The following is a 22,380-nucleotide window of genomic DNA, read 5'->3' on the forward strand; positions in this document are numbered from 1 at the left end:
CTTGGGTAGAGGTGTGCAAAGCACACTTCCCAGCATACAAAGCATGCTGGAACTAACCATGCCCCCCAGGAAAATTTTGAAAAATAGATGCTAAAATACTGCAATTTGGAGACATTTCCACATAAAATTCATAATATTTTCTGCCTGTAGATATTTTATATACTGCCTTTAGATTATAGCTAGGTATGGCTCTCTGAAGCATTTTGCTAATGGAAACGTTTGGGTAGGTACAGACAACCAAGTGCATGATGCACCCCTCTCACAATTGCACAACACTGAATATGTGCATGTTAGAATAAGAATGCTGAAAGTGGAAAATTTTGAAATTTGAACAATACAAGATTGAATCTGAGAGCATTTTCAATGGTAAATGTGTACCTGAATTAAGTATTGTCATACATATTAACTATACAAGTAGATGAATGAAGCCCTTTAAACAGACCAATGCACTTCATTGTATGTATAGGCACAGGCAGATTTGGAAAAATTCCATAACAGAACCAACTACATGTTTCCAGTGAATGTTCTATTAGAGTAGTTAGCTGACTGCTCTATTAAAGTATCTCGATCTTGTACACCTCCAATGCTGATCCAGGTCCTTGTTGCATAAACTTTAGCATAAATCCACTGATAATACCTTGGAAAGATGTTTATAAGGTGGTTTTATGAGTATTTGTATTATTAGTGATCATATAATTATGCTAAGACAAAATTTCATTATAATACTCAACATATTGATCAAGTAAAACCTAAGTATGAAGGGGGGGGACTTCAGCCCCCAAAGCCCCCCCCCCCCCCCCCTGGATCCGCCCCTGGTGTAGTTGCGATTAGCAATACCCTCGGATAGGCATTGTAAATGCACAATGCACTTATCATGATTGTTAAGGGAATTACAAGCATTTTGTCTCAGAGGTTAAACTAGTCCTGCCCCAGACCGTGTAAGTGCAAACTAGGGAATTGATTAAAATTATTTCCCATTTCACAGTCACGTGTACAAACCTGTACATGTGACTCCTGAATCTCTCATGACTGCGGTATATGACGCAAAATTTTGTAAACACGCCTCATGACCTATCCTCCTGGGCGCCTCCATTAAAATTAATTTACTACAAACTTGTAAAAGCTGTAGAGAAAGAGTTGATAAACACGAAGCCAAGGACTGAAACGAAGCAAGTAAACCTTGATCCAGACATTGTGCTGTAAGTAATCGTGTGGTCCAGTTAAAAAGTGCCGCTGTCACAGTGATATATGTTTCCCCGGGTAACGTGTTTCCCGCACACATATCCCTAGGGATCCGTGTTTCCCCGCACACATATCACTAACTCGCTAGAGACCTACAAGTCACAGTGATATGTGTTTCCCCGGGTAATATGTTTCCCCTTTAAAGTCATGTGCAACGTACGTAGTGTTAGCATAGGCGCGCATGCACTTTTAATAATCATAGCTAGTCATTGCACTTACCCATATTACTAATACTATAATTATACATGTTGATGGAGGAAATCAAGCCATTCACTGGCATTCAACTAGAACTGCTAAACTGTGCTGTGATTTGGCTATGTAGCTATAGCATCAGTTTAATAAAACAGTAGCTACAAGTACATGTACACAATAAAAATACTATATCTCTAGCTATATAGAGTAAATCATGTGATTGCAGCTATACGTATAACTAATCAATGTACAAATTGCTCAATATTATGCTTAGTCTGGTAGCATTCTACACAGAGAAATGTGCTCTTCTTTGCTTCAGCAATGGTGGTGTTTGCACAATGCGCGTGTGTCCAACATTTGCATTGGTCACATTTTATCTGTAGAAAAGAGTTGCAAAAGATCAAGCTGCATAACATATATTTACTTTATACATACCCAATCACAGTAGTCAGAGTGGCTTAAGCTAATGTCTGAAGCGCCACACATCACACACCTTTCCTTCATATCCACTATAAGATTAAATAGTTATTCATCATGCATGCATGCATGCATGCAAGACTAATGCTGCAATTGCATACCTGAATGGGACAAAATTGTGATTGCAATGTCAATCCTTGCCTGCATAATGTCCATACTGCTGAGTTGTTCACCAATCTACATAAAGAAAGTAATTGTTAATATATTCGTGTATATAGCTATACCATTAAGCTTTATACGTCTACCTTCAATGAAAAGACTCCACAGTTGAAAGGATCAAATTGTATCTTCTTGCTCAGTTTATGTACTTTAAACTTGTCTATACTAACATCATCAGAAATCATGAAATCGCCCCTTGTCTTGAAATATTTCCTGTGTGTATATATGCACACATGCATAAAACCATAATTGTATGCCAAATTACTCGAAATTATTTGCATGCATAAACAATTACCCACTTTAATGCAGCAAAGGTACCACGTAAAGCACGGGATGGTCCAAATGGATCAAGGTAGTAAAAGTGCTTTGATTCCAGGTCAATAGCCTAACAGTGTGCACATCAATACCTAATGTGATTTTATTGCTTAATTAATTAGCTTACAATAAATATCCAATGATTACCATCTTGATTGTAACACCCAACCAGATATTTCTTCTGATGTAAACTTTCCTGTATAAGGTGACATATCATGCATCTTCAACATTGCACACAGGAGTATACTTACCCTGGATAATAGATAAGATCTGTGGCATACAGCTGAGCAGTTTATTATTGTTTTCAGTGTCTGGCTGGGGATGACAAAACAATTGCCATGTATATCTGCTAACAGCCTCAGATATCCATTAATAATCTAAAGAAGTGTTATATGTATAACACAAACAAGACATTTACGTAACAGCGTGTGGTTCTGTAAATAGCTATACATACCTCATCATTTAAGTAACAATTCTGCTTCAGGATGTGAAAGCTCCCATGATGGATGGAGAAATGGTTTATTCTTGCTTTTATCGCATGGCATGGCTGCCCTTTCCAAATGCATTCAAGTTGCTTCTAAAAGATACACAACACAATATCTGTTTTGTATTATATCATTATGTAATACATGTGGTTCTGAGCCTTCTTTATTTGTAATCAGTGTAACATTACTCAATGGGCGAGTTGTCTTTTGGTCTGTTTTCTAATATATATAGAGAGACAGTAGATTATACAGTTCTGTAAAAAACATAATTATAGTGACACAAAAATACAGTGATTGTACATATACACAAAAAGTACCAGCAAGGCTAACATATCCTTCATATGTACTAACCTGTATAGCTGCCTTTACTTTGGAAGTGGTTTTGGACTTTTCAACTTTCATTACATCTTGCTTTGCCTATATATTCACATTAATGCTAGCTATCACACATATAGTTGCACTAACTTTGCCTTAGTGAGCGAGTTGGTTATACAGCTAGTCTATATATAGCTCAAAATACAATAAACGTTTTTATTTTTCTTTACTGGCTCATACATGCAGTCAGGAATGAGTTGCCAATTAATATAATAGAATCAAGAAATTTGGATGAATTTATTTATGTACTTAACCTTCACTACTGTAATTAATTATCAAATTGCATGTATGTATGTATTTGATTGTACCATTTGGGGTTTTCACCCCCTGGGCAAACCAGCTGAGCTGACTGCCCAGTACCTAATCTTAAATCTTAAAGTCAGCGGCGGAAGAAGTAGTTGATATGAGGGGGGACTGGGCTGACCCATGCAGACTTATTTCTATAGTTTGGTAAGGTGAGACCAAAAAAAAAAAAAAGGTCACAACCAACTGACAAGAGCTTTCCACCTTACCAGCTACCATTTCTAGCTGATAAACTACATAAAAATCCTTACATAGCTCGCTATACACTGACTACTTCATTAGAGTGACTGCTCTATTAGAGTATCTCGATCTTTATCACGGTTTTCAGCCCCACTCCAAGAAAGATAATTTCGGTGTGATATCATTCTGAGGGGGGGCTTCAGCCCCCTAGCCCCCCCTTTCCGCCGCCTATGCGTGCAGTACACAGTCTCTTCTAAATTGACTGTCACAGTATGGCTGGCTAGTATAATGCTTATATAGTAGCTATATAGCTAGTTATATTATACAGGGTGATATTTTCGTAGCTGAACTCTCTACAGGGTGACTTGTTTCTAGCTAGCTAACTATATACATGTAATAAGCATGGGTGTCTATTAGCTAGATATAGCTATATATCTACTGAATGGTTGGATCGCTGAACGGCCATATATTAGAAACATCTGAGCAACACTCTTATCTGGGCATCTTAATTAACAAGTCATTATCCTGGTCTTCACACATATCTACCATAGCAGCAAAGGCGACAAAAACCCTTAACTTTTTGAAACGTAACCTTAGTAGTTGCTCACAAAGAGTTAAGGAATCTGCATACATCACAATGGTGAGGCCACAAATGGAATATGCATCAGCTGTGTGGGATCCATACTACAATTCACAAATTCAGCAATTAGAGAAGGTACATACAACGTCGTGCAGCCAGATGGATTTATAATGACTATAGTAGATTTAGCTCAGTTTCAGCAATGTTAAATGAATTATCCCTGCCATCTCTTGAGACTCGTCGCAAGATATCTAGATTACAAGTCCTGCACAAGGCACTCCATCACCAGCTTGCCATCTGCATACCATCATACTGCATACCATCATATTACCTACCACCAACGAGAGAAACTAGATCATACCATCCATTGCATCTCATAATTCCATCATCATCCACCAGATCATATCAGAGCAGCTACTTCTCAAGAACTGTTAAAGAATGGATCACCTTGCCTGTTAACATCATTGAAACATCTGATCCAGATTCGTTCACATCACTTTTACAATCATATTACCACACTAGTACTAGCTTGTAATTAGTCGAACAATTGGTTTACTGTAAGTTAAGTTAGAACTGTTTTTTGTTGTTGTTTTTTTCCTGAGCATACCAGCAGGGCTTACTGCTCAGTACAAATAAATAAATAAATAAATCGCGTACTCAGTGTTTGCAACTAGCCATAGGGCCTTGGAGTTACTGCATGATGGCTATATCTTAGTGGGAAACACGGATCCCTGGTGATATATGTGCGGGGAAACACAAATCCCTAGGGATATGTGTGCGGTGAAATATATTTAAAAAAAATCGCTACGGGAAACACATATCACTGACAGCTTTTGGTGGGAAACACGGATCCCTAGTGATATGTGTGCGGGGAAACACGGATCCCTAGGGATATGTGTGCGGGAAACACGTTACCCGGGGAAACATATATCACTGTGACACCGCCCCTTAAAAGACATTTTTTGAGCCATGGCTCAACACTGAATTTTAAATTAGTTGACAGTTACACGCGTTATGCGTTACTCTTTGGATCTCACGTTTATGCACCTATCAATGTAATCCCCCACTACCACAGATACGGGCTAAGGTGGGGATTTGCTGAAAATTACAATTCCCCACCTACTGGGGAAGTACTAGCTGCATCATAGTGGCGATGCAACCTCCGACTAAGTCTCGACTTGCAAACCCGGGAAGGGGATTTGTACAGTCGTGTGGCGTTGGTCTATAGCGATGAGTTAGTTCGAGTGAACCATTTATTTGAAGTTTTTGATTGCTGGTTACTACCTCTTGTATTCAGTATATGTTTTAATTGTACTGATTGTTGTTTCTTTTTAAAATATATATTTGCTGTTGTAGTTGTGTCATGTTAATTATTGTGTGTGTATCTGTATTATTGTATGTTGTACATGTAAACTCCAGCATGGAAGAACGGCTAGTCTGAATGCTGAGAGTATAATAAACAATCAATCAAACAGTGGATTCTAGTATGAAGGTAGTAGCACTTGAGACAGTCCTTCCTAAATTAAGAGCGCACACTTTCTGCCTGAGTGAATTTCTTTAGTGAAGACAAATCCCCACTATGTCGGGGAAATTTACTGAGTGATAAATTCCCCGACCTTTCCCCATCCTCAGCCCATACCTGTAGTAGTCGGGCATTACATTGATAGGTGCATTAAGCTATCGCGTGATTTGTCAGGAAGGTACTAAACAGTGCTGTACTTATAGCTAAAAATGGAGAGGCAGCAGCTTTTTGTGCGTTTTTACATCGCTGGTCTCGCCCTCGGCTGGTCTTATAGCCCAGCTATCCCTGAGTCATTCTATTGTCTTGATGAATCCTAGTTACTATAGCTACTAGTAAGTCAGCCTTTGGACCCTTGGAAAGAGAGTTACTGTCCTTACCAGTTTGCCTGGGTTGCTTGGGTGTTATAATCCATTCTATCCATTTTTTCTCATCTTTTTCTACTTCCCAGCACATTACAGCTCCCATTTAGTTGCTGAAACAATGTTTGTCTTGCTCCCTTGCAAATGTTTCAGTGCAAGTGTGAGGCAAGGACTTCAGTCTTACGTGCTCTGGCTAAGTTTTTTCCTGAATATCTCTCATCATCAGATTTTTGAGGCTGCTTCTGAGTGTGGTGTGTCTGGCTAGTTAACTACCCTCTCCCATAGGATTTGCCATGCCCAAGGGTGAGTTTGGCATTGCATCTACTCTCCAGCTCGTAGACAGTGAGCCTCTTCAATTTGTCACTGCTATTTGGGAGGATGCTACATAACTCAATGTAGTAGCCTGGGACTTTTGGGATCCAATTAAGCAACAAGCATTTTTTTGTATTGGGTGTCATTCAACTGATGCATTTACAAGCTCCTATTCGTGTTTTCCTTTGTCCTGGTACTATAACTAATGAGCAAGAAAAAAGGCATGTTTACGATAAGAGGGTGAAGGAGGTTGAGAAGGCATGTTTCTCTCCTCTGGTTTTTTCTACTTGTAGTGGCATGGGGCCATCTGCTACAGTACCACAGTGTATAATAAACTGGTTTCCATTTTGGCTGGTAAACAGGAAATGAATTATAGTTTCTGTCTGCTTTGGCTGAGATGTAGGGTTTGCTTCTCTCTGTTAAGGTCTACCATCATGTGTTTGAGGGGACATTGTTCTTCTGTGTGTCATCCTGTATTATCTAGCCTGTTCTAAGGGCAGATTTAATGTTGTTATACTGTCAGCTCTAAATATTGTATTCTTCCATTATTTCTCAGTGATTCTTGTATGCTGTACAGGCTCAGTAAAAGCGATCTTGTAAGGGTGCTCAGCTCATGTGTGTCAGTGTGCGTTATTTTTGCAGCTTAAAAATGGAAGGTACAAACTTAAGCATGCTTTTTGCCAGGAAATAAATGGCTTGAAAAACTGCCTATCTTATAGTGGAAATGGATTGCCCACCTGCATGCAATACGTGTGGGTGCAGAAGAACTTATTTGGAGTGGCCTAAGTGGCAAATTTTACAATTTTATCACTGAGAGGGGACCTAACTCATAATAATTATGCAAATCTTAGTCATTCAAAGTGCACTTTACAGGTTGAAGTCACTGTGTATATAGTGACTGATCCATTCATAACAGTACAAAATTCATTGTGACAAGGAGAGAGAGATTTACGGAATATAATCAGTGGACTATATGATACAATTCAGATAGAAAGGAATTATCACTTTACTACAGAAAAGAAATGTGTGACTACAATAAGTTAAAGCAGGAGGTGAAGATTATTGACAAATATGGACCAGCTAACAAGAAGTTAAGAAATCCTTACCTGTTGGCTAAAGGACCTAACAATGAACTTATTGTTCGTGACTATTCCACCAAACAGTTAGTAGTATTTGATAAACACTTACAGTTCTCCCATGTTATTGGTGGAGCAGGTAGTGGAAATGGAAAGTTTCTGCGCATTACTGGAATAGCAGTAGACAAGAAGGGATATTTGTATGTTGCAGACAGTGTCTTGCACTATATTCAGAAGTTGAAACTAAATGGAGAATTTACTTCCCAGTTAGGCATTGATGGTACAGCTGAAGGACAGTTCCAGTCTCCTTATGGTGTAGTGTTGTCTCAGTCAGAACTGTTGTTTGTGTGTGACACGGGCAACAACAGAATTCAAGTTTTTCAAGATGGTCAATTCTCTTACTGTTTTGGAAAACATGGCAGAAAACCTGGTACCTTCAATACACCTTATGACCTGACACTGAACAATAGAGAAGATCAGTTGTTCATCACTGATAGTTGTAATCACAGAGTCCAGGTGTTCACTACAAAAGGACAATTCCTCGCAGTATTTGGTGACTATACTGGTGTGCCCTTCAAATTACAAGATCCAGTTGGGATACACTATACACCAGATGGACACTTGTTGATCAGTTCCTTTAGCACTCACTGTGTGTTGGTGTTTGCAGAAGACGGGAAGTTTACATCAGCCATTGAAGGTACCTATCAAGGCAAGAAAAGGTTTAGTAATCCTTGTGGAGTAGTGATGATGGATAAAGGACAGATTGTAATAGCTGGAGGTAACCAGCTAATAGTGTTTTAGTAAAATTTACTAGTAATATAGTAGTTTTGTAGTGACTATAGTGTTTTAAGTTGTGGTATAATTATAGGAAGTGTTATTTTTTGTTACTAATGCATAAATACTAAACCCCATTAATATGTCTATGTACTGACTCCTGGGAATATAAAATCACTAGCTGGGAATTTAACATGCATATAATTTATGAGACTTTTTCATTACCAGATCAGGGCTCTAACCACTTTGTACACAAACAACATAATATACTGCACAACTGCTACAATCAAATGATAAATTAGTAGCTAGCCTTTTCTACTACCAGTGGTATAGGTCCCATCCATTGTCCTGTGTGGTCTAATGTTACTTCAGTCTATATACCAGTATACAGCTACATATAGGATACAGTGTTAATGGGACCTGGTGTTTACACGTGTTCCAATGTCTGCTAACTTTATCACTGGAATATCACTTCTATTCCGGACACCCTGGGACCATTTTTATTTTAGAGGAATTTTATGAGTTTTATATAGGCCCTACTCTAAAGCCTTCTTGGCCCTAGACAGGTTGCATACATTGTCTAATGGTGAGGCCAGCTCTGGTCCAGATTATGCATGTGTCTTCATTTTCAAGCGCCTGTACAAGTTCCTGTAGCAACTCACATTGGATGATTGGTTATATATACGTTATTGGTCACCTCAATATATATTACGGTCCCTTTGTATATGTGGATATTATATACATTAAAGAGAGTTCACATTCCAAATTTGAAGGAAATTGCTCCAGCCATTTCCATTTCCGAGATATGAGTGGCCAATGTTAAGGTTTTTTTTCTTCTTTTTGCACACTTCGCAAAATCTGCCATAAAACACGAATGTGTGCTACAATCGGGCTGAAATTTGGCATACTTAAAGGGCAATTTAAGGCGAATCTCGGTACCAACTCTAGTAGGAATCCGATGAACATTCACAGAGTTATTACCGATTATTTGCGTAAAATAAGGTCGAAGGTCTGTCACGCCCACAGGGTAAACCCCTTGAAGGAATGAGCTGAAAATTGCTATGTAGATGGAGTCAGGGGCGGATCCAGGACCTGGAAAAGGGAGGGGCACAAACAGGCAAGTTGTAGGTGGTTAGGAGAGCCAGATCCTGTTGTTAGTTGTCGCATTTTGAAACAGCAAATAATACACCTCTTTATAGCATCTCATGCACTGTTGATTTTTACTATTTTGGCCTTTGCAGTTATTGTGAAATCTTTAAAAGGTTCTGAATGTCTTAAACAACAGCAACACGATAATTATTTAGTACGCACGAAGATGACAATTTCATAGCTAGTTTGACTTTGGTTTGCTTTAGTTTCAGGTGAATTGGTAATAAATGCTAGTACATATTTTCGTGAGTTTTATAAGCTGATCTTGGCCTGGCATAAAGTGGCTCCTCCACAAGGTGATCATGATGGGGGGGGGGGGGGGCATTTGCCCCCAAATGCCCCATCCTGGATCCGCCATTGGGAGTAACTATCGTAGGAGTGCCTTTTTGTGGTTTGAAAGGAATCCAGTTTAAGGCCATTGAGATACGAGTCATCATATGACACAAAACCCAACTGTGTCACAATTATGTGATTGATTTTTATGAATAAAAAACTTGGCAAACCGCTTAGAGCAATGAGCTGAAAATCGGTATATAGCTGCATGGAATAATTATCATAGAAAGTCTATACAGTATAGTACAGAAGAATCGGAGTACAAACCACTGAGTTATGATTCGAAAGCCAACTACGTGTAGCAAATGTGAGATCGAGATACTCTAATAGAACAGTCACCATAATAGAGCATTCAACTATGTTCATAACTCACTCCATTATAGAATTATATTACATAAAATTTTGTTTTTGTACATTAGCGATTTACCCAATGGGTTTTGCTAATCAATAATAATAAATAATAATAATAATAAATACATTGCAAGTTATTCTGTAGGGAGTTCAGCTACAAATAGTTAATCTTATAGACAATTCAGCCACAAGCAAGTCATCGTGTAGAGAGTTCGGCTATAAATATGTTGCTGTGGAGATTTAGAACATTATAAGTCACACCGAAGAGAGTTCAACTATAAATAAAGTACCCTGTAGAGAGTTCAGCTACAAACAAATCACCGTGTAGAGAGTTCAGCTACAAAAAAGCTACCCAGTAGAGAGTTCATCTAGATCAGCTACAAACAAGTTACTTTATACAATGTTCAGCTACAGTAAGTCACTCTGTATGGAGTCCAAAGATATGGCTGCTTTTCTATAACAAAACAACAAATCTTACAAACAATACAAACGTGTGGACTGATCCATCCATTGTATAAAAATACATATAGATTTTCTGGACATCTACTATCTAGTCTACTATTCTAATTTTGTAGTTGATCACGACACCTGAGTTTGCATTCAGGTATGCAGAAAATCTGCACACAACTCTATTTGTTTGTGTGCAGCACTCGCCATGGAGAAACAACTATATTATTTGTAAATTGTCCAATAAGACCAAGTGTCTAGTCATACCACCATGGCATAGCTATATATCAATAACAGAACACATGTGGCACTCAGTAAAATCCGGCTTATTGAGATTTGTATTTGCTGGGCATATTTCAGCAGTCATAAGTTGTCTCAATTTCATGTTACTGAGTTCTGACAACCCAAGCCTATCTAACACCTAGTTAGCCATATTAAGCGCTGTACCTGGGTGTTATTATTGCTGGACAGCAACCTAAATTGGGAACAGCATACAGGTATGTATCATCATGATCACTGCAAAGGCAAATCCAGTAAGGAGCCTTTTACAATGTAACGTAGCAAAATGTCTGGTTTAGCAGTTAGCTAAATGCTATTGTTATAATACATGTGTTCATTCCATCCTTGAATATATATGGCTGTATACAGTCTGGTCTCCATACCATGAACGAAACATTTACAAACTGGAGATGGTGCAGAGAAGGCCAACAAGGTTGTTTCGCTGAAGTGGCTGAACAACTACAATATAACTATATCACTGGCAAACTAATGCATATACAATATCAAAGAACGTATATATTTAAACAGTTGTATGATACTTATAGACTGTTTTTTTCACTGTCAACCACTTGTGCGTGGGCGACCCCCTACCGCCCCTCCGCACCCACCCACCCACCCCCTATATGATATACGTGCTATACAGGTGAGCATATAAAAGTTGCTAAAATTAACAGGTTTTTGTAGAATCAGTTTTATTTTTAAAATTCTAATTGAATAAACAGTACATTTTCATACTGTAGATGAATGACATTAAAATACATTGAATTGTCTGATATGGATGCTGAATCCCATGCAGGTATATATAGTTGTTCTGTTGTAGGACAGCGTTGAAACCGGGTCGGGTCATCCGGGTCACATTTTCTCCGGGTCATCCGGGTCTGACCCGGTTTACAATTTATCCGGGTCTGACCCGGATTTGGATCACGTGAGAAACGAAATTGTTCGTTTGACGACGTGGAAACTTATAAACGCTATCGCGTAGCTCTTTCGTGAGCCACGCCCACTTATCGCATTACCAACATACGCTCAGCCACGCTCATTTGTTAGAAAGTGTAGTATGTAGCACGAAATTGAGGGTATCTATGGTGAGGGGTAGCTATTGTCAGTAGGTGAAGGCCTTTTTTTTTTTTTTTTTTTTTTTTTTTGGTCTTCAACCTACAGCTAGGCTGAAGTTGCAATATTTACTCAACACGAATCGAACGCTCAAAATGTAGACTCGTTCGCTCGCTCGAGAATTAATCCGGGTCAAATCCGGGTCAGTGGGTCATCCGGGTCAGCAGTAGTGACCCGGTTTCAACGTTGTTGTAGGATGCACATAACAAGTGACATGCACGTCTGTGACAGAAAAAGAAGTATTTGATGTATCAAGACACACTGTAGTGTGTCGTGCGGCCCAAGAAGCCGGCGCGCAACACCCGTGAGTATATTGACAGGAAGAAGAAAACGCAATTTCTGCACCTCCGTAGCTCTGTGCTGCCTTGATGAAACAAGACGAGTTTTGTTGTGGACACGCCCTTCAACTTCAGCACTCCACATTCCAAATTTGAGCGAAATCGCTTCAAGCGTTCCCGAGATATGCGACTTCAAAAATTGGCTTAGTTTCAGGCTTGTTGTTTTTTCTTATTTTTCTTCCTCTTGTCGCACACTTACAAAAACTGCTATAAAACGCGACCGCCATATCCGATTTCCTTGAAATTTGGCACACAGAAGGGGGGTATAAAGGCGCATCTCGGTACCAACTTTGGCTGGAATACGATAAATTTAAACAGGCAAAGAATTATGAGCGATTATTCACGAAAAATAACACCAATATGTTGTCACGCCTACAGGGTAAACCGCGTATGGGAAGAAGCTGAAAATCGGTGGGTGAATAGGTTCCACTCCAAATAAATTCTCTGTTTCCCGTCCTGGACTCAGACATATTTGCATGCGGGCGGGCGGGCGGTCCATTTCCATTATTTCATTATAACTTTTCAAGCCATTATTTGTCTGGCACAGCCAAAAAGCATGCTTAAGCTTGTTCCTTCCTTTGTAAGTTGCAAAAGTAACACAAACGTGAAGTTTGTGCTGACTTGATAGCACTGTTGACACGTGAGCTGACACTGTTTCAAGTGAGCCTATCAGTATGCAAGAATAACCGGAAAATAATGGAAGAATACGGAATAATGGAATATTTAGAGCTGGTAGTAACCAGATGCGGGCGGCGGACGGGAAACAGAGAATTTATTTGGAGTGGCCTTAACTATTGAACCTCAAACCTTTTGTGATTGGAAAGAAATCGAGCTAAAAACCAACAGTGTGTAACAATTACGCAATCAAGATTAGCTAATAAAAAACGACTACTTGTCACGCCTACCAGAAAAACCGTTTGGGTAATGCTTTGAAAATCACTGTACAGATGGAGTAATCATCTTAGAAAGGCTCTTCAATGGTGTAGAAGAATCAGACTTAAAGCCACGGAGTTATAACACGAAATCCAACTTGGTGTAGCATGTGCAAGATCGAGATACTCTAATAGAGCAGTCACCCTAATAGAGCAGTCACCCTGAAGAGAATTCAAGACATCAGCTAGAAACAAGTAACTGGTATAGAGATCAGCTACAAGTCACCCTGTAGAGAGATCAGCTACAAACAATCCACCCTGTAGAAAGATCAGCTAGAAGAAGTTACCTTGTAGGGAGTTCAACTACGGAAAGAGATAGTTCAGCTAGAAGAAATCACCTTGTAGAGTTCAGCTACAAAGAAACCACCATGTAGAGAGTTCAGCTACAAACTAATCACCCTGTAGAAAGATCAGCTAGAAGAAGTCACCTTGTAGAGAGTTCAGCTACAAAGAAACCACCATGTAGAGAGTTTAGCTACAAACAAATCGCCCTGTAGAGAGATCAGCTAGAAGAAGTCACCTTGTAGAGAGTTCAGCTACAAAGAAACCACCATGTAGAGAGTTCAGCTGCAAACAAATCACCCTGTAGAAAATTCAGCCACAAACAAATTGCCCTGTAGAAAGATCAGTTAGAAGAAGTTACCTTGTAGAGAGTTCAGCTACAAAGAAACCATTCTGTAAAGAGCTCAGCTGCAAACAAATCACCTGTACAGAATTCAGCTACAAATAAATCACCCTGTAGAGAGATCAGCTAGAAGAAGTTACCTTGTAGATAGTTCAGCTACAAACAAACAAATCACCCTGTAGAGAGATCAGCTAGAAGAAGCTACCTTGTAGGTCATTCAGCTACAAACAATTCACCCTGTAGAAAGAGCAGTTAGAAGAAGTCACTTTGTAGAGTGTTCAGTTACAAAGAAACCACCATGCAGAGTTCTGTAATAAATATACGTATTATATTATAATTTGTACATTTACCGATAAAATCAGAAATATTTAAAGTGTTTAAAATCTGCTTCATCTTTTCTTCTTCCTGTGGTAAAGAAAAAAAGATAGGTTAAAAAAGTCCCAAAGCTGACCATAGGCCAGCTTTGGGGTATACAAATACAAAAAGAAGTGAAATCTAATCCAAAACAGCCAAGCTGTAAAAAAAGAGTGCGGCCCTCAAAAGGCTATGGTGAAAAAAGATGTGAAATCCAAGGTGGCGGCCAAGAAATTGCTGTGTTGGTAGGTTAATGGTAAAAATTTTAATAACGACAATTCAGGTGAATTTTGTGCCAAGACCAAGCGGCACAATAATTCACCTGAATTGTCATTTTTAAAATTTTTACCATTAACCTACCATCACAGCCATTTCTTGGCCGCCACCTTGGATTTCACATCTTTTTTCACCATAGCCTTTTGAGGGCCACACTCTTTTTTTACAGCTTGGCTGTTTTGGATCAGATATTATATGGACTCAAAAAAGAAAAAAATTCTGATACCATCACATTTGGTTCCAAACGTTCAGAAACCCTTCAGATCCTATACACACGCAGAATTTCAAAAACTAGCTATACTGCTGTCTATAAGTGCGTACATGATCATAAACTTCTATGTGAAGTGCCTCATGATCATAATTCTCCAAGTTTAGCATTGCCAAACTATGCATGCATTCATTGCATTGGGGAGGGTACGTACCAGTCCCTGTGACATTAATAACTTTAGAAAACACAAGGGAAGAAACTATAATTTCACTTCAATACTTAAGCCACACTCTGACATTTATGTTGCACCCCCTCACCTCTAGAATCACTGTAGTGCAACTAATGAAGTGAAATAATCATATGTGACCGAATTTTGGAAAATCATCCATATGGGTGCATTTGACACCTAAAATATTTAATGATCAAATCACAAATCTTACAGTGCAAATATACTTGTTAATGGTTGTAAGCCATTCTAAATACCTTAAATTACAAGAAAATTCTTGAAATATTTTAAAAACTGCACCTTGGTGTTATTAGCAACCCACTAAATGTGAAAATTCTAATTATTTCATACACACGTAATTATTAAATTCAGTCACGTAATTATAGTAATACATTCATTAATTTTTAATACTGATGCACTGAAGCATCAAACTTAGCAAAGCTTCATAACTATTTCATAAAATTAATGTCTAAATACTCTAATAGAGCAATCATGTGTAACATGAAGTCACCCAGTCTGAGGTGCTATTAAAATTATAAATCAAGTAGTAGTAGTACAGCGTAACAATTTGACGGTGGAAATTTTGATGAATTTTCTGTCTCTTGAATATTGACGAGGAAAATATTGACAAATGTCCTGCACCAGAAGTATTGTAATTAATTACTCATGTGAACTGAAAATTTTGTTGAATGGCAAGCATTTTGTCAAATTTGTCAAAATTTTCTCCCGTCAAATTTTATAGAGAATAGTCAGTGCTTTTATCACAAATGAACAATTCTTGTCACCACTGGACTATAATTATACTGATCGATGGATTGCATAAATGTTGTGTAATGAATACCTTTACAAGAACTTGATTTACTTCATGATCAGTTCTATACAACTAATACGTAACTACACTGTAACTTGACTACATAAAAATTAAATACTGTAGCTAAATGTCCTATATGTAATCCATCTCATTAAAATTGATATATCATTTACAAAAGTGAGTCAAAGTGCTTGCGTTGTTAATTCCATAATGGAATGATATCTATATTGAGCTTTACAGTGTAAGATACAAAGAACCGATAGCCACAATATCTAAGTGACTGACCTATTCTAAACGTTCCTGCAGTAAACAATTTCCTATTTTGAAACTTCTTCCGATAAAACAACTCCATATCATTTATCCTTGGCATCACTTCTTTACTGCTTAGGGTATTTCCAACCACATAGAATGTCAGTAGTTTAGGGGAATTCATTATAAGAGTAGTAATTCCTTCATGTGTCACTGACTTGACATACAAAAGCACATGTACAAGTTCACCGTGAACTGATACCATTTGCATGAATTTGTCAGAAATATCACAATAAGAACAGTCAATTAATAACTGCTGTAATTTGCCTAAGAATGGTACCAAATTAATAGCATGTTCAGAATAATGCATTATTGAATATTTCAAGTACTTTAGCACCTTACAACTGGTCACTGTATTGTGCATGGTAGCAGTAGATTGAAATGGCATGTTCTCTAGTAAACAGAGTGTGAGTGATTGGAAGTGAGAAAGAAGCAAAGAGTGTTTGTCATCATAGTCTTCACACTTGGGGCATACGCGCACAATCTTATCTCGTTTCAGCTGTAATGCTTGTAGATGTGAACATTTCTGATATAACCTGATAAGATTTTGCTTGGATAAGTCATCATTTTCAAATGGCATTATTATACACAGTTCTATTGCTAGGTGTGTCAACTTCATGTTACTCAGTATCTCCCATAACTGTATATGATTCTCCACTTCTGTCACTTGTACTCCTACCAAATTCAGCCCTTGTAGGTTGTGACAGTAAGTGGCAATAGCTCGTAAACCTTGCAAGCTCCTTAAACAATTAGAGTGGTCTTGCAAGTTAAGTCTCTGAAGGTTGGGACACACCACAGCTAGTTGCTCCAAGTGATTAGATTGAAGGAGGAGAAGTCAAACTCAGTTATCATGTTGAGACTGCTAACACCAGACTTTAGTTCAATGTTTCCATGATGCTTCCATAACCTTGCCTTGTATGCTGTTGCAGCCGCTGTCACATTACTACAATTACCAGGTAACAGTAAGAAATCATTCTCTAATCCCACTACTCCAAACTTGCTGAGATTAAACAGTGGAAGAGTAGCTACTCTACCAAACTGTAACTGAAAACTAGGGAGGTTAGGATAAAGGTTTAGAGGGGCCTTCCAATTTTTATATAATGTCACGTAACCAGCATGGCCAGGTGGTGAATTGTGGTTCCATTGTAACCAACCTTTTAACATACTTTTTTCTAACACTGTTTGAATACAATAAATGTTCACATTTGGTGGTGTCAAACCACCGCTTATCCAATCACAAAGAAACAGTACCAAGTGATCATCTGACTTAAAGCATGAAAAGCGAAATATCTGTTTCATTCTAATTGTCAGCACTTTAAGGTTTGTACCAATTGAAAGTAGTGGTGTTAATTGCTTGCCCCACTGAACTTCCAGTTTCTGTAGTCGTCTCATGTGTTCCGTTACTTTTGCTAGTTGTTCAGTATCTAAATTTGCACTAGGTAGACTGAGTTCTATAACGTTACAACACACAGTCTAACATGTTGACAAGCTCTAATGGTGGTGGCACATAGTCTGGGAATGATATTGTTTTCATGTATCCTCCACATGACTTCAACAAATTAATCACACAACGTTCCTCACGACTATCATAATAAGGCCACACAAACTCACTCCATAATGATGGTACTTCTATAACACTTTGTAGTCTATGTGAAACATATTTCATCTTTACCTTGTCACGTACGGTGGGTAAGAACATAAGTATGTAAACCAACAATTCAGTGGGAAGGGTTAATAGAATGGTCAGAGGTTCTTTGTTGTCAGAGACCTCCTCCATTAATTCGGCATGCAGTTAGCCAGCCTGCATGAGAACCTTCACCGGACACAATGATTTGTGCAATACGGTGTTGTTCAGCCACGCCCTCTTTCACAAAGTAAAGATGCCACTTGAGATGAACTGAGAAGTGAACCCTATTAAACTGATCAAATGGTGACCGGTCACTCGGCCGGCTTTAGTCTCAGTCGTTCACAGGCAGAATCACAGCCCACTGATAGTGATTTAATAGTGTACCACGTACTACCTTTTCAATCAGCTGTCACTATCACTGTCCACAGTCCAGTATTTAAAGAGAAAAGCTAACACTACAGAGAATCAGGAGATGACGGGCGTCAATAAAATGTTCAACTTGAAAGCAGAATTTGAAATCCTTACGTATTTTAGTGAATTTTACCTGAATTTCGCAATAATAGTCTACTCGTGCAAGGGGGTAGGAAGTAAAATTTTTTGTAGGCTCCATAAAACCAGAGAGGGCTCTATAATCTATTATGAAACATCTTCGGCAATCAAAATCTGGAATGATCTACCCCAAAATGTGATTGACTCCAATGATATTGATCAGTTCAAACAAAAACTAGCAATTATTTAATTTGTATACTTGTATGTATGTTGTGACCTGTGCACTATACTCTAATAGAGGTCTGCACAGTATTACCAATAATAATAATAATAATCTAATTCATAAATACACAAATACAGCCCACAGTTTGAATAAGGCAAAGATTTCCTTCCTTGATATGTATGTGCTGTATTTGGGGATTAGCTAATTGTGTGTGTATGTGTGCGCTGAATAAAACAATAGCTACAAGTAGCCAGGAAGGGTTGAACTTTATGAGAGTAGCAACCTGGTAGCTATATAGACGTCTGAATTCAGTGAAAATACTCTATATAATGTACATGTGAATATTTCATTGGCTAGCTATAGCTACACAACATGATCATACAGATATCATACATGCATCCGAGCATAAACTTTGTAGCCGGTTAGGGGCGGTTACTAACTCAGTAGATATATTAGACTGTCGTCTTATCACCACACACTGACAATAGCACAGAGTACAGCATAGCTATTTATACAGGATCAAATTACAACCGATAACTTACAAAAATGACTACAAGATTTACCACATCAACATTGAGTGATAATTGCACGTTACAAAACACAGTGTTAGCTAAATCATTTAATTAAAGTGTGTGCAATGAGTTCAGTAATTTAATAATGGCTTCCTGGGTAAGTGCATGGCCTCTGTTGGTTAATTGGCTTCAATTGTTCTGATGTTGTACATAGTGGTGCCACACATCTTTAAGTAACACTACAATGTCTGGGGTTGGACCCTCCCAAACTTTCTACCTCCATAAGACATGCAGTCTCTTGTGTTCTTCATAATTCTAAATTTCCTGGTCCCCTTACACATGTGTCCACCACAACTTAATTAAATTCACCCCTAGTTGAAGCCTCCTAATACCGTACATGTATTTACAGTAGCCGGTACATGTTATAGCTTTATTATGTGTGCATGTTTCATAACCTAGCCAGTTGACCATGTATATACGTATGTCACAATCAACCATGGCTTTTTTCTCACTGAAGAATATAATATGTATTGTGATTAGTCAAGTGTATAATGTATATTAGGATAGTGCATTTCAAATGCCTAAAACTGGAAGTCTGGAATTCTTTTTTCGTGGCATCTGTAGTAGCCGGTTACTATAGTTATACATATAGCTGATAAAAATAACCTTTTTTGCAATCAATTTCAGGCCCTACCTTACTACTGAAGATTTACTAAAGTAAGGAGTCTATGATTGTTTGGACATCGTAATCCTTACAGGGTATTGTTTTTATTTACAACTTTTGCTGTATGCATGGACCATTATGCAAACATCTTGTTGTGAGAATTTCTGTTGGATGTTCTATTAAAGTAGTTAACTGTTCTATTACAGTATTTCAATTTTCCCCCTATGATAAATCTAACGAACTCGACAGAGCAATGCTATAATTTCCACAAGTTCTCAAAAAGACCCTGTTGCTTTCTTGTCCCATACTGTAGGCATACCATATAATTATTAGTATTACATGATATAGTTACAAGTTCCACAAATATGACGTGACATCTATATCAATTTCTAACAGTTCCTTGCTACGATGACTCAGAAATTCTACAACTTCAAAGCTTCCAGAATTAAACAACCTCATGTTGGAATACCTCTTCTCCATTACAGCTTTAAGATCATTTGGACGCAGAGTTGAATCTTCAATAGTTGAAATATGTGCAATAATATGAAATGTTACAAGCTTGGGAGAATTTTCTATCACAGCAGCAATTCCATCATACCCCACTAACTTCACACACAACAGCACATGTACCAGGCCATGGTGAGCTGATACTGCGATCATAAAACTATCTGGAATACTAGAAGCAGCTGAGTGTAGGCATAACTGTTGTAAACAACTTACGTTAACATCTGCTGAGAGCGATAAAGGAAACGATGACTTGATATTTAAATACTTCAATCCCTTACAACTGGTGGCAATGCCCTGTACAATTAAAGGTGCTTGGTATATTTGGCCTAACATGCAATAGGTGAGTGATGGGAAGTTAGATATTAGTAATATGTCTTGATCAATGGCAGCATTACAGCTGCGACAAGCAGATGACTGTAAATGTAATGCTTGCAGAAGTGAACATTTCTTATATAATTCAATAAGATTTTGCCTGTATGTACCATCGTCTTTAACTGGAAGTACAATACACAATTCTATTGTTAGGTGGGTCAACTTCATGCTGCTCAGTATCTGCCATAACTGCATATGATTCTCCACTTCTGTCACGTGTATTCCAAACAAGTTCAGTCCATGCAGATTGCGACAACATTTGGCAATAGTATGTAAACGTTGTAAGTTCTTCAAACATTCGGTATTGTGTGACAAGTCAAGTCTCTGAAGGTTAGGACACATCACAGCTAGTTGCTCCAAGTGATCAGACTGAAGTGATTTGTATGAGAAATCAAACTCGATTACCGAGTCAAGATTATTAAAACTGGAATTCAACTTACTTCCTTGAATGTCACTTTTATTTTTCCACATTTTTGCCTTGTACACTGTTGTGTTAGCTTGGCAATGATTGGTTAAAAGTATCAGATCATTTTCAAATCCTAACAGTCCAAATTTGCTAGCGTGCAAAAGAGGAAGAGCAGCTTCTTGACCAAACTGTAACTGGAACACGGGTAGGGCAGGATAAAGATCTAGCGGAACTTTTAAACTAGTGTAAATCTTAACATAACCATTGTGACCAGATGGTGATTTAGGATTGCAAAGTGACCATTCTTTGATTAAACCTGTCCGTAACTCATAATAACTGCAGACAATAATCAATTTCATTGGCATAACACCCTTAGTCAACCAGTAGAGAAATGAATGCAGTGAAGAATGTATACTGTCAAGTTCTCTTTCCTTTGTTTTCACTCTGACTGTCAATTCTTTAAGGCTGGTTGCCTTCATAGACAGTATTATGTAAACAAATTGGTTTAGGTCAGTGTTCCATTGAATGTCCAGTGTTTGTAATCGATTCATGTGCTTTGTAGCCATTACCAGTTGATCAGGATCTAACTTGGTTGTTGCTAGATTGAGGTGCACCACGTTGATACAGTATGGTAACAACTTAAGTAGTGACGATGGCACGTGATCAGGGAAAGATAACCTGTTGACGTACCCACCACAAGATTTCAACAAATTATTTACACAATGCTCCTCACGACTATCGTAATAAGGCCATACACACTCACTCCATAGTGACGGTGTTTCCATAACACTCCGTAGTCTACGCGAAACACACTGAAGCATTAGCTTGTCACGTGCATTGGGTAAGAAAGCAAATACGTACACCAGCAACTCGTTAGGAAGACTCAACAAACTATCCCATGGCTTTCTGTACTCAAATGCGTCCTCCATACTCCTTCACTTAGTTTGCAAAGAGGCCTAGACACTGCAGCGTCACCCTCTCTAATCGGCTTAGAGCCTTAAGTTTCTAATTTTTATTTAAAAAGAGCCTCAAAAACCTAAATTATGAAATGGAGGAGACCGAAGATAAAATTCCAGCTTCAAGCTCTGGTGACAGAAAATCTCCAAGTACTCTGTTAAGTCTTCCTGTGGACTTGTTGGTTTATATATTAACTTTCTTACCTACTCCACGTGACAAGGCAGAATTGCGGTATGTTTCCCGTGGGCTACAAAGTGTCATAGAAACACCGTCGCTGTGGAGTGAATTTGTGTGGCCTTATTACGATACTCGTGAGGAAACTTGTGTATGTCACTTGTTAAAGTCTTGCGGAGGGTGCATTAAAAAGTTATCTTTTCCTGATCACGTGCCACCACCTGTAAAACTTGTCAGTATGCTGCAAAACTGTAACAATCTGATAGAACTTAGTCTACCAACAACAAAATTAGACATAGAGCAACTAGGGAAAGCTATACAATATATGGTACAATTGCGTAACCTCG

General features: G+C 38.3%; 2 protein-coding genes across 2 annotated transcripts; one reads left to right on the plus strand and one right to left on the minus strand.

The window, feature by feature from the left end:
* The first annotated feature begins 1,079 nt into the window (after positions 1-1,079).
* LOC136240083 (E3 ubiquitin-protein ligase TRIM71-like) lies at positions 1,080-8,483 on the plus strand. Its single transcript, XM_066030926.1, has 2 exons — positions 1,080-1,199; positions 7,375-8,483. The coding sequence occupies exon 2, from the start codon at positions 7,524-7,526 to the stop codon at positions 8,376-8,378; it is 855 nt and encodes a 284-aa protein (XP_065886998.1). The 5' UTR covers positions 1,080-1,199; positions 7,375-7,523; the 3' UTR covers positions 8,379-8,483.
* Positions 1,562-18,924, minus strand: LOC136240082 (uncharacterized). Its single transcript, XM_066030925.1, has 11 exons — positions 18,835-18,924; positions 3,222-3,287; positions 3,015-3,089; positions 2,840-2,962; positions 2,637-2,762; positions 2,513-2,581; positions 2,370-2,455; positions 2,157-2,283; positions 2,013-2,088; positions 1,870-1,943; positions 1,562-1,811 (listed from the first exon to the last, which is right to left on the minus strand). Exons 1-11 carry the CDS (start codon positions 18,838-18,840, stop codon positions 1,677-1,679), a joined length of 963 nt encoding a protein of 320 aa, XP_065886997.1. The 5' UTR covers positions 18,841-18,924; the 3' UTR covers positions 1,562-1,676.
* Between the last annotated feature and the right edge of the window lie 3,456 nt (positions 18,925-22,380).

Source organism: Dysidea avara, chromosome 12 (genome assembly GCF_963678975.1).
Source record: "Dysidea avara chromosome 12, odDysAvar1.4, whole genome shotgun sequence".
Lineage (NCBI taxonomy): Eukaryota > Metazoa > Porifera > Demospongiae > Dictyoceratida > Dysideidae > Dysidea > Dysidea avara.

Coding starts and splice junctions, on each gene's coding strand:
- LOC136240082 (XM_066030925.1), bottom strand. Junction 2,763..2,839: donor ATTGTTACTTAAATGATGAG/GTATGTATAGCT, acceptor ACACTTCTTTAG/ATTATTAATGGATATCTGAG. Junction 2,582..2,636: donor GATCTTATCTATTATCCAGG/GTAAGTATACTC, acceptor CACCTTATACAG/GAAAGTTTACATCAGAAGAA.
- LOC136240083 (XM_066030926.1), top strand. CDS start 7,524: ATGTGTGACTACAATAAGTTAAAGCAGGAGGTGAAGATTATTGACAAA.